A 12,906-nucleotide genomic window follows, 5' to 3' on the forward strand; every position below is an offset into this window, starting at 1 on the left:
CAGCATGGCAACTCGAGACAAGTGGGGGAATATTCAAAATAGTACTCTTTGTAAGAGCAAAAAACTGGAAACACCCCTAATATGTTATTCTCATAATAGAATGTTATACACTAGTGCAAATAATGAACCACAGCCAAAACCACGAGAAGTAGAACTTAGAAACATAACGTTGAGGGGAAGAAAGCAAATCCCTGGCTATTATGTAGAGTGTGATATTTTTATAAAGCACCAAATTAGCAACACAAAAAAAAATATACTGTTGACATAAAAATGTGATAAAACGACTTTATGCAAGCAATGGAATGATAAACACAAAATTCAATAGCGTGCTTTCATCCAGGGAGAAATCAGGGTAAATGCAAGTTATTGGAAACTTCTGCTTTTTGAATTGCATAGTGTGTACATGAGTGTTCATACGCAATAGTACAATGTTTTATAACTTACATGCATTTTACACATACTCTTTTATTTGTAACAATTAGTATATTACATTAAAATGTCAAGAGGAAAAATCTAAATATTCATAATAATTTTGTATTTGAAAATAAAATAAAATCGTTTTTAAAAGCCTGGATGACAATATACAGTTATATGATTTCCCAATTATTTTCTCATAAAATTTTTTTATTTGATTCTTATAACAAACTTGGGAGGTTTGGGGGTGCAGATACTAATGTAAGCAAGATTGGTGAAGAAGAAGCCATGGGACTGAGAGAGGCCGGTGGCTCATCTGAGGTCAACAGTTTGGTCAATGATGGGTCAGGGCCTCCAATTTAGAGCTGAAGACTCCAAATACTGTGGTCTTTCCAACAACCCAGACTCACACCAAGAGGGGGTGCTGAGAGGAGAGTCAGAACACAGAAAACTGAAATGCTCTTACCGGGGAAATGCTCTCATCATAGGGAAACTGTCCACCAGGAAGGGGAAGGGCGGGCATGGTTTTCCAGGGACCATGTGAAGACTTGTCATTGTGGTAGGTGTGCCAGAACTCTTTATCACAAACCTTACCCACCAAAGAGGACAATGCTTTTTCCAAAAACACAAAGTTGCTTGTTTTCAAAACTCATTCACTTCTTCCACCCACCTCATAACACATCCACAAGCTATGAAGAAAGCAGATGGCGTAGCTCCCTCTCCACTTTAGGAAGGAAAAGCAAAGCCAAAGAGAGGTGACCTACCACTGTCACTCTGCTTTACAAACCAGCCAGCGCCTGCCTAGTCTCTTCATGGCTGCCTGCATCTCCTGGTTCCTCAGGGTGTAGATCATGGGGTTGAGCATGGGGGTTATGACGGTCTGGCTGATGGACACAGCCTTGTCCATGGGGAATGCAGTGAAGGGCCGGGTATAGATGTAGATACAGGGAATGAAGATCATAGACACCACGATGATGTGGGTGGTGCAGGTGGAAGCTGCCTTCCTCCTCGCCTGCCCTGAGTGGGACCTCAGCATCCCAAGAATGACAGTGTAGGAGACCAGGAGGAGAAGGAACCAGATGAGAACCAGCATCCCACTGTTGGAGATCATGAGCAACTCCAGGAGGGAGGTGTCAGTGCAGGCAAGTCTCAGTACTTGGGGGACGTCACAGTAGAAGTTATCCAGGATGTTGGGGCCACAGAAAGGCAGCGGGAGCATCAGAGCCAGCTGGACAATGGAGTGGACGAAGCCCCCCACCCAGGTGGCCACCACCAGCCCCACACAGAGCTGAGTGTTCATGATGGTGACATAGTGGAGGGGCCGGGAGATGGCTATGTAGCGGTCATAGGCCATCACTGAGAGGAAGAAGACAGTCCCACCTCCAAGAAAGTGGAAGAAGAAGATCTGGGCCATGCAACCCTGGTAGGAGATGGTCTTCTTCTCAGACAGGAAGTCTACCAGCATCTTTGGGGCAGTGACTGAAGAGAAACAGAGGTCTATGACAGCCAGGTTTCGGAGCAGAAAGTACATGGGTGTGTGGAGCCGGGAAGCAGAGGTTACTGTGACTATGATGAGAAGGTTTCCCACCACAGTGGTGATGTAGACAAACAGGAACACCAAAAACAGGAAATGCTGGAGCTCCTGCATCTGTGAGAGCCCCAGGAAGACAAAATCTGACACCCACGTGAGATTCCCTTGTTCCATGTTGGCTTCTCCATACATCTAAAGAAAATAAACCACAGACTTAGATTCATGCAGTCACTGCTTGCCCTTTCAGTGCTCAGGGGCTCAGAACCAAGTTGTCAGGTCCATAAGATGGGCATCCTTGTGTGCATACCATGATATCAAGTGCTGTCTTGTCTCTGGGGAGTTTACAAATGGGTGCTGGAATATACATTCAGGAACTCTTAAAGCCACCCAGAAATGCATGCAACCTACCTTTTGAAGATTCATACAGTGGTGGGAAGACATTTGGAGTCAGATACATCTGGAGTCAAATTTCAGGTCTTTCATTTCATTGGGATTTGACCATGAGTAACTTCCTTAATCTTTCTGGGTCTCAGTTCCCACATCTGTAACATAGGAATAAAAATGCTTTCTTTGTGGCCAGGCATGGTGGCTCACACCTGTAATCTCAGTACTTTGTTAGGCTGAGGCAAGGGGATCGTTGAGGCCAGGAGTTCAGGAACAGCCTGGGCAACACTGGGAGACCTCCGTCTCCACAAAAAATTTCAAAACTAGCTGGGCAAGGTAGCACGCACCTGTAGTCCCAGCTTCTCAGGAGGCTGAGGCAGGAGGATCACCTGAGCCCAGGTGTTCAAGGTTACAGTGAAGTATGAGTACACCACTGCACTCCAGCCTGGGCGACAGAGAGAGACCCTGTCTCTAATACAAACAAACAAACAAATGCTTTCTTTATAGAATTTTCTGAGGGCTTAAGTTGAATGACACTTACAAGTTTCCCAAAATAGTGTGTGGAATAATCAATGGTAATTGCTCTCCTCTGTGAAGTCTTCTCATCTTAAGACATCCTCTCTTCCTCCATTCTCTAAGAAGTTCTTGTGCCAATTGTTTTTCATATGTCATTCAATGCATCGTTATGCTAATAGACTTTTCCTGTATCGATATTTTCCCTCCACAATTCAACTATAAGTCCAGAGACCTAGATCTGGATCTCATAATTGATTTGTGCCCTCCGGTACCCATCCTTCATGACAGCCAGTCTCAAAAAGCATGTGATGTTGACTGCTGGGCAGATGAATAGCTGGGTGTGCAAGTCAGTGCAAGGAAGACACTGGACACAGCTGGATACCTGAGACATCCAGTTGCTCCTCTGCCATCCGTTGTAGGTGGCCCCTTGCTGAGTGGGACATGTGTGGAGTGTAGGCTGAGTCAAGAGGGAGAAGGGGGAAGAGGATTCATCGAATTAAGAAAAAGATGATAAATACTGTCTGAAGGGGACTCTGAGTGCTCTTCTCAACCAGACAGGAATTTTAGAAGCTATTACTGAAACCGAGAGGAGAAAACAATGGAAGATGTTAAAAGAGGAACAGAAATAGACAAAGGGAGAGTAGAAGGAAGCGAGATGGAGGAACAGGACAGGTGAAGACGGCAAATGGAAAGGTGCTGGGGAGGGGGAGGAGATGGCACTAAAGACTTAGAAGCAGGTGGAGGTGACAGGGTGAGGGGTCAGTGGTCTCCTCACTCCCCCCAGCCTGTCTCGGTCTCCCTCGTCCCCTCTCACCCATCCTGCTGCAATCTACTATCTGCGGTATCGAGGTCATGCCAATCCTGTCCTTCTCCTTCAATTAGCTCCCCCTCCAGGACACATTCTACACAGCTGTCCATGAGACCTTTCTGAACTCAGCTCCGATCTTGTTCCTCCCCGTCATAATCTCTAATGATTGTCCCGTGCTCACAGCTTAAAACTCAAACTCTTGAAACCACCTAAAATGCTTTGCGGATAAATTCAGGATAGAGAAAGCATACGTACGTATGTGCCTGCAACTCTCAGCATTCCATACAAGGGTATACAATGTAGCCTCCACATACCTTTCTAATCAGTGTCCCTGCCACCCAGGAACCAATGGCTGTTCAAAGAATTCATAGCTTCCACATATGCCGTGTATTTGGTTATTCTGTGTCTTTGGTAATAAATCCTGTTTTCTGAAATACCTTTTGCTGCCTTTTCAACCTCGAAGCACTCAGAGAGACATCAGCTTCCCTCTGACTTCTCCCCCCATTTCTCCAACACAGAATTCATTCCTCATTTCTCCGGGTTTCAGTAGCACTTTACGAATACCTCCATTATAGCATTTATCTTTTTTTTCCTGTGCTCCTCTTGATTAGACTGTAAATTCAATAACTTAGTAGGCCCAGCATCTATGACAACATCTCTGATTTGCAGCTGCTCAGAAATGTTTGCCAACTTAATATATTAGCAGGTAATTATGTGACCTTGTTTTATGTGACTATGTAGAGAATTTTGTGATGATTTTCCTCATTCTCTTTATCCTTTGCTCTCAGAATCCTCCCTCTAAATCACAGGGCCAATTGTATGCTTGGTTGTTTTCACATGTAACCTTAGGCATCTGTTTGCAGCACCATATTCCCCCTGCAGTACGTCCCGAGTCTCTCCTCACACTTCAGACTTACTGCCACCAAGTCACTTGTTACTCTCACTGGCCAGCAGGCGTTGCAAGATCCTTCTTCCAGCTGATCTAAGTGCAGGTGAGGAAACCCTGGTCTCCCACCTTCCTTCATCCCAGAATGGGGCTTCAGGCTTACATGTTCTTGGAGATCCTTTGCTGCAGCCTCATAGCTTCCTGGCCGCTATCCATACCTCACGGATCCTACATGGGTGGGGCCCTAGGGGAAGAGGGAATATTTTGGGGAGAAACTAATGAGCAGGTCTCAGGAAGCTGGGCTGGTTACAAGTGGGGCCAAGGGAGCAATGGGAGTTGTTAAAAAGTTTCTAAATGCCTCGGGGTTTCTCCGGCACAGGTTCTGCCAACTATGCCAAACAAACAAACAAACAAACAAAAAAGAGTTTCTAAATGTCTCAAAAACACATACTCTTTCAGAGTTCTCCGTTGCGGCCCCAAAGCACCAAGGACATTGAAGATTTTAGAAGTTTGCGGAAAGTAGGGTTTGCAGGCCAACACCACAAAGGACAAGAGGGTCTTCAAAAGAAAGAGACTCCCTGGGAGTTCAGAGGAACGTATTTTTTACTTAAGTGATTCTTACCCTTGAGAGAATTACCTGGAGGGCGTGTTGAAGACAGATTGCTGTGCCCAGCCCAGACCTTCTCATTCAGTAGGTCAATGGTAAGATCAAGAATTCGCATTTGTAACAAGGTCTCAGATAATGCTGATGCACCTGTTCTGGGGACCAGACATTAAGAACCGCTGACTTGCTTGTCAGCACAATGGACATTTCTCTCTCGTGGCGCCATCAAGATAATTCATTTGATTTCCTCTCCTCCTCCTCCTCCTCCTTCTTTTTGAGACTGTTGCCCTGGCTAGAGTGCCGTGGCGTCAGCCTAGCTCACAGCAACCTCAAACTCCTGGGCTCTAGTGGTCCTGCCTCAGCCTCCTGAGTCGCTGGGACTACAGGCATGCACCACCATGCCCGGCTAATTTTTTCTGTATGTATTTTTAGTTTTCCATATAATTTCTTTCTGTTTTTAGTAGAGACGGGGTCTCGCTCTGGCTCAGGCTGGTCTCGAACTCCTGACCTCGAGCAATCTTCCTGCCTTGGCCTCCCAGAGTGTTAGGATTACCGGCGTGAGCCACCACGCCCGGCCTCCTCCTTCTTTTAAATGGAATTGGTCTTTACTTAAGCAAAGTCATGGATGAGAAAATGTTTGTACACTACAATGGAAACTTAGTATCCCATAAACTGTGTTCTTCATTTTGCCAGCCCCATGGTCGATTGACCACCCATATCCAATTCTACTCACACCGTCTCTAAAGTGCCACCGTTCTTTACATATCAACTGCTACTCCCTTTAACACAAGGATTGGTGCGGGAAATCCATATGTTTTATCATTGTGAGGAATTGATTTTTAAAAAACTAAAATTAACAGACATTGTAACCTTGATATGCTTTAAAAACTGTGTGATTTCTTAGAGCTCTCTGATCTACATGGGCTTTCCAAGTAGCTCTGAGTTCTTTCATTGCAAATGTTTATACTTTGCAAAATAAACTATCTGCCTCTGGCAGATAAAAACACCATGAAGCTCTTCCACATATGAGAGATGCAGATTTTTAAAAAACACTAACGTTCCCAATATTTAGAGCTTTAGTCCATTTTAAAATTGAGCCATTTGGCAAAGCAGCCTAGATTGATGGTGGGGAAGGGCACAGGGCTTGTCGATCTCATCGACTATCAGATGGGTGATTTTTAATTGCCTAGGTTAATTCTTTATGATTCTGATTCAGCTTTAAGTAAGAGTGACCTGGTATGCCCCAGTTTATATATTTCCCCTGTCAGGCTATTACTATATATGCGGAAGATATAAGCTCATCTTCCTGCATCCACTAGCCGACATAATGAGTGCCAGAGAAATGAATGGCAGGGATGGGGAAATTATGCTAAAGACCCAGTCATGGAAAACTGAGCTGAAAAAAATTATTTCCCTATGTATCACATTTCTAAGAAAATAAATATTTGTCAGACTTAACTATTGTCATAACTTCAACCTGTTAAATGGATGTAGGACGCATATAGAAGAAACTTCACATATATTCTCATTGAGGAAGCCCAGCATCACTGATAATTAATCATTCTTCCTTTGTGGTGGTTGGTGGTCAGTTTTATGTGTCAACGTGACTAAGCTATAGTTCCCATCTATTCAATCAAACTTTAATGTAGGTATGAAAGCATTTTGTAGATGTAACTGATGTCTATAGTCAGTTGACTTAAGTAAAGAAGATTACTCTAGATAACTGGGTGTGCCTCAATCAGTGGGAAGAACTTAAGAGCAGAACTGAGGTTGCCTTGAAGAAGGAGAAATTCTGCACATAGACATCAACTTTGGCTGATGGTCTGCCCTATAGATTACACGCGTGCCCAGCCATCTCACAATCATATGAGCCAATTCCTTGCAGTCTCTCTCTCTCTCTCTCTCATATCTCCTACTGGTCCTGTTTCTCTGGTGGAATCCTGCCTGTTACACCACTTGTTATGGATCGTATGGGAAGTAAACATCTGAGGCAAGGTTGATTGAGGTCTTTTCGTAATTACACTTAATCATCCCTGAACTTGATTATAAATACAATTGGAATGGCAAAATCTAGGGATTCATAAGGCTGAGACGAAGTGAAGTATTTCCTGGACCAGAATTAATCTACTGTCACTGAAATAATTTATAGCCGTTCCTCAATAACTTTTAAGAGAGCTGTTTTCACTAATTCTATATATATAAAATGACTGAAGAACATTACTTGACGTGGTCATTCAGATCCTGAGAAACCAGATGTCTAACTATCCTGGTTTGATTTTAAAATATTGATGAAAAATCAGAAAATAATGATAAAGGAGAATATGTGAAGGAACCAACCTTAATTGAGCACCTACTATGTGCCAATTGCTTTACATTTACCTCATTGATCCACTGTATGAGGTGAATATACAGTTAAAATTTACAGTTATACCGTATAAAATTTACAGTTAAGTAGCAGCTCAATGATGTAACTAATTGTCTGAAAGGAACACAACCAGCAGGAGTTAGAGCATAGATCTGAATCCCACAGCTTCAAAGCCTATACTATAATCCCACTATACTACTCCAGACAGCATCAGAACATGAGGGAGGTTTTTAATTTAAGTTGTTTTATGAACAACTTATTTTAAATGTTTTCTCTAAAGTCTCTACAGTGGAAAATATTGTACCAACATGTTTAGGGTTTGTAAATGTAGATTTGAGAAAATTTATGTCATAAACACAGCATAGCTTCAGTAAGAAATGTTTTAAAGCTATAAATTCTCGTAGATGTAGCCATATTCATTTTAATGGGGTATATCTCAACAAATTCAGTTAAGATTTAAGCACCTGGTATTGTGGAATATTCAATCATGGGTAAGATAAATCTGGGAAAATTTTGCTCACATTTCTTCACTTTGTGTCAATGTTATTGATTATACTTAGCTTTTATGTGCTTCTTATTATACTTAGAATTGATATTCTGGATCATCTAAAAGTACAATTTTCAAAAGTTTAAAAAAATGACTCAAGACAACTTTTAAAATAATTGGACCAATAAATGACTTCTGGTTATAAGAAAGCAAAGGTTTTTCTTTTTCTCCTCCTCACTGGAAACAGAAATGCCATTTTCATTGAAACTAAGAGATGCCTACAACCCAGACCACACACACGCGCGCGCGCGCGCGCACACACACACACACACACACACGAAGCACTGTCAATTACTGTGAAGGGAGGGAGAGGCTGCTGCCCACAGCAACTCTTGGACAACGTGGACACAGTTTGCTCCAGAGTAGCTGGTACATCATGAAGGATAAAACAACCACATTTGTTTGGATGGACCAGATCAGGGCACACAGGGTGTAGGAGCTTGCCTAAGCCATATTTAATACCACAAAGGCCCACTTCTTGGCTTGTAGACAGCGATCTTCTCACTGTGTTCTACATGGCGAAGGGGTGGGGGCAAGGACTGGAAGTGGGATTTCCCTTTTGCCTGGATAAGCATTGTCCAGTTCCCCCTTAGTTTTCACTGGGCCCACTTAACCTATTTGTGGTACTTGTTGACTTTCATTTGATTTATGACCCCTATCCATCACAGAGTTTTCTCATCACTGAGATTTTTTATTCAAGTCAATCATGTCTCTTCCTTTTGCCAGGGGCTTATACCTACATGGAAGACACTGTTGATTGCCATTACCAACCCTCTTTTTTTCCTGGCTGAAAAGTCCAGACATTCACCTTTCCATTCCCCCTTGCAGACTGGGTTGACCATATGACCCAGTTCTGGCCAACTGAGTCGAAAGAGGATTCATCTGGGGTGGCTCTAGGAAAAATTTACTCCTTGGTAAATAGAAAAAAAGCACATTCATGCCTCTCCTCCTCCTTCTTACTGAGTTATTTGAATATAAATATACAATGTCTGGAGCACTGACAGCCATATTGCCATCATGAGAAGAAAGGCAAGGAATCACAAAGCAGCCAACTCAGAGGCCTAAACCGTTTGAGCTACTGAATTAACCAACTCTAGAATTGCTTATTCTATAGTCTTCTATTTAAATCAGATAATTTCCTCATTATTTGAGACACTGTCATTTGGTTAGTCTGCTACTTGCTACCAAAAACACCTTATGGATATATATGTCAAAGGAGATAATTATTTTCTAAAGAATTCATACCCCCAGTGCAGCAGTGTCATATGGTAAGCATTTGTACATTTTAAGAGCGATGTCATCATAGAGAGTAAACACAGAAGAGATGACCAGGATGATGGACTCAGGAAAATTCTCACAACAGCAATAACTAAAGGAATGTAGATGTCGCATCTGGTGAAAAGACAGCTTGGAGGATGTGAAAAATATCAGATATTTAAAGGACTTTAATGTGAAAGGGGGAAAAGCTGTTCTGAGGAACCACATAGGTCAAATAAGACAGAGTCCATTTTCCCCATCCCCTCATTGCCAAAGATTGTGAATATGGAGAAATGCATGAAATGAAGACGTGAAGGTCAAAGTGGAGAAAGGATAAACTCAGAGTCGCCATGATGGCTTAGAGAGAAACCAAGAAGAGCCTATGACTTTTATTTCTTTGATAGGATGGTTTCTGGGAGGGAAGGGGGAGCAAAAAAGCTTCTGCATTACCTTAACTTTGGATCAGTATTATACATTGCCTGAGACTTTTACAAAATGATGCATACCCTAAGGGAGATGGAGGGAATAAATATACAGAGATAGAGACAGAAATAAAAAATAGATTCTGAAATTGACAGAGAGAAAGAACAGGAAACAGGAAAAAGTATAATAGAAATGCCTCTCTGTGACAAGTGCCATTAAAGTGCTAGGAGGATTTAAAGATAAATAATGCATGGCCCCTGCCCTCAAGGAGCTCTCATTCCAGTGTGGGAAGTTAAAGAGAAAAGTAAAAACACACATGAGGTGGTAGACTTGGAACTGAATTCACTACCTCAAATTTGGAGCACTTGTGGGCATGGCTCTGCCTCTCTGGCCTTGGTTCTCCAACTATATTATGTCATCTTCCTCTCAGCTATACCATCCAAATGATGGAAAGATTGTGTTGGTTAATGTCTTAGTCCATTTGTGCTTCTATAACAAAACATCATAGACTGAGTAATTTATAAAAAACAGAAATTTATTCTTTCACTGTTCTGGAGGCTAGAAAGTTCAAGATCAAGGTGTCAGCAGGTTCGGTTATCTGATGAGGGCTGCTCTCTGCCTCCAAGATGGCAGCTTGTTGTTGTGTCCTCTGGAGGGGAGGAACGTTGGTCCAAGGCCAAAGGGTAAGCAAGCTCAATGCTGCATGAATCCTCTTTTATAAGGGCTTTAATCCCATTCAAGGTGGAGGAGCTCTCATGGGCTAATTACGTCTTAATATCATCACATTGGCCATTAACTTTCAACACCCAAAATTTGGAAGGGACACATTCAAACCATATCAGGTAGGTAGCATAATTTGAATATTATCCAAGGAGTATTTGGTAGAGAAGGAACAAAAACAAAGGGTAAATGCCATTATAGAAAATATATAGACAATGTTAAAAGTGAGACCACTTCCTAAACACCGCAGTGGGGAATGAGGTGAGGAGACAGGAAGCAGAAAAAAATATGACTGTCCCAGAGTTAAGATGAAACAGTTGACCACTCTTCACAGATATTCAGCCATAGGTGAGGAACTTTCCAGGTTTTTTCTTGTGTTTACAGGAGACTCTGAGTTTCAAATCCCATCCACGTCACTTGCCTCTAAACTTGGAGTTAGAGGAATCAGGTTCCAGGACAAGTTCTACTACTCACTTGCTGTTCACCTTTGAGCAAGTCACTTCTCTTTGAGCCTTCTCATTTGTAAAACTGTTTAATAAAATAATAATATACCCACTGTCAGTTTTATGAGAAGTAATGAGATAAAAGTGTGAAAATGACTAACAGTACCTGGCACAGGAGTAGGTCCCCAAGAAATACTAGTGTAATCCGATTTGTCACACTTTATAAAGACTTTCCCCCATTTTTCACATGGTGAAACAAAATTTCAGAGAGAAGGTTTGTCACTTAAAGTTAACCTATTTAGAGTTCACTTTTTTTTTTTTTTTTTTTTGAGACAGAATCTCACTCTGTTGCCCCGGCTAGAGTGCTGTGGCATCAGCCTAGCTCACAGCAACCTCAAACTCCTGGGCTCAAGGAATCCTCCTGCCTCGGCCTCCCGAGTAGCTGGGACTACAAGCATGCACCACCATGCCCGGCTAATTTTTTCTGTATATTTTTAGTTGTCCAGCTAATTTCTTTCTGTTTTTTCAGTAGAGACGTGGTCTTGCTCTTGCCCAGGCTGGTCTCGAACTCCTGAGCTCAAACGATCCACCCGCCTCAGCCTCCCAGAGTGCAAGGATTACAGACATGAGCCACCGCGCCCAGTCTAGAGTTCACTTCTTGCTGCAAATCACTAGGTGTTTGCCTAATCTCTTCATGGCTGCCTGCATCTCCTGGTTCCTCAGGGTGTAGATCATAGGGTTGAGCATGGGGGTTATGACAGTGTAGCTGATGGACACAGCCTTGTCCATGGGGAATGGGGTGAAGGGCCGGGTATAGATGTAGATACAGGGAATGAAGATCATAGAGACCACAATGATGTGGGTGGTGCAGGTGGAAGCTGCCTTCTTCCTCGCCTGCCCTGAGTGGGACCTCAGCATCGCCAGGATGACAGTGTAGGAGACCAGGAGGAGGAGGAACCAGATGAGAACCAGCATCCCACTGTTGGAGATCATGAGCAACTCCAGGAGGGAGGTGTCAGTGCAGGCAAGTCGCAATACTTGGGGGACATCACAGTAGAAGTTATCCAGGATGTTGGGGCCACAGAAAGGCAGCGGGAGCATCAGAGCCAGCTGGACAATGGAGTGGACGAAGCCCCCCACCCAGGCAGCCACCACCAGCCCCACACAGAGCTGAGTGTTCATGATGGTGACATAGTGGAGGGGCCGAGAGATGGCTATGTAGCGGTCATAGGCCATCACTGAGAGGAAGAAGACAGTCCCACCTCCCAAGAGGTGGAAGAAGAAGATCTGGGCCATGCATCCCTCATAGGAGATGGTCTTGGTCTCATGAAAGAAGTCCACCAGCATCTTTGGGGAGGTGACTGTGGAATAGCAGAGGTCTATGACAGCCAGGTTTCGAAGTAGAAAATACATGGGCATGTGGAGCCGGGAGTCAAAAGTCACTGTGACCATGATAAGGAGGTTTCCCACAACTGTGGTGACATAGACAAATAAGAACACCAGAAACAGGAATTTTTGGAGCCCCTGGGTCTGTGAGAACCCTAAGAGAATAAACTCTGACACCTGGGTGATGTTCTGTGGTTCCATAGGATCTTCCCCACATGCCTAGAGAGAAATCATGTAAAACAAAACGTCATGAAAATTCAAAGTGATTTTCTTTTGGAGGGTCAGGATTGGGTTGATCGAAGTTATTGTTGAGTACCATTCCAAGACATAGCTTAGGAGAGCCTTCCAATGGGGATTAAAACGTTCTCAAGGCTCCCACAGACTAATCTTCCTAGCCACTCCCTACACTGCATTACAGGAGTTGATGGGTCTTTTTCCTTTTGGACAATGCTGTCCTTGTCCACAGGTTTCATGTCTGATTCTTTTCCCTATCTGCAGTGCCCAACACAGTGCCTTGGGAACCATAGTCTCCACCAGTCTAGTTGAATCACCCTAGTCGAATGAATAAACATGTCAGCGAGTATCTGTGACCACAAACATCATCAACCTGTGTGCATAAGTC

The 12,906-nt window shown here is 43.3% G+C and overlaps 2 protein-coding genes across 2 annotated transcripts; both read right to left on the reverse strand.

Moving 5' to 3' along the window:
* Positions 1 to 1,183: 1,183 nt before the first annotated feature.
* On the reverse strand, positions 1,184 to 2,119 carry LOC138391440 (olfactory receptor 4D2-like). Its single transcript, XM_069481145.1, has one exon. It carries the CDS (start codon positions 2,117 to 2,119, stop codon positions 1,184 to 1,186), a length of 936 nt encoding a protein of 311 aa, XP_069337246.1.
* Positions 2,120 to 11,549: 9,430 nt separating this feature from the next.
* On the reverse strand, positions 11,550 to 12,485 carry LOC138391441 (olfactory receptor 4D1). Its single transcript, XM_069481146.1, has one exon. The coding sequence runs from the start codon at positions 12,483 to 12,485 to the stop codon at positions 11,550 to 11,552; it is 936 nt and encodes a 311-aa protein (XP_069337247.1).
* Between the last annotated feature and the right edge of the window lie 421 nt (positions 12,486 to 12,906).

Source organism: Eulemur rufifrons, chromosome 9 (assembly GCF_041146395.1).
Source record: "Eulemur rufifrons isolate Redbay chromosome 9, OSU_ERuf_1, whole genome shotgun sequence".
Lineage (NCBI taxonomy): Eukaryota > Metazoa > Chordata > Mammalia > Primates > Lemuridae > Eulemur > Eulemur rufifrons.

Bases quoted from the DNA above. Each gene is read 5' to 3' on its own strand.
- LOC138391440 (XM_069481145.1), bottom strand. From the start codon at position 2,119: ATGGAACAAGGGAATCTCACGTGGGTGTCAGATTTTGTCTTCCTGGGG.
- LOC138391441 (XM_069481146.1), bottom strand. From the start codon at position 12,485: ATGGAACCACAGAACATCACCCAGGTGTCAGAGTTTATTCTCTTAGGG.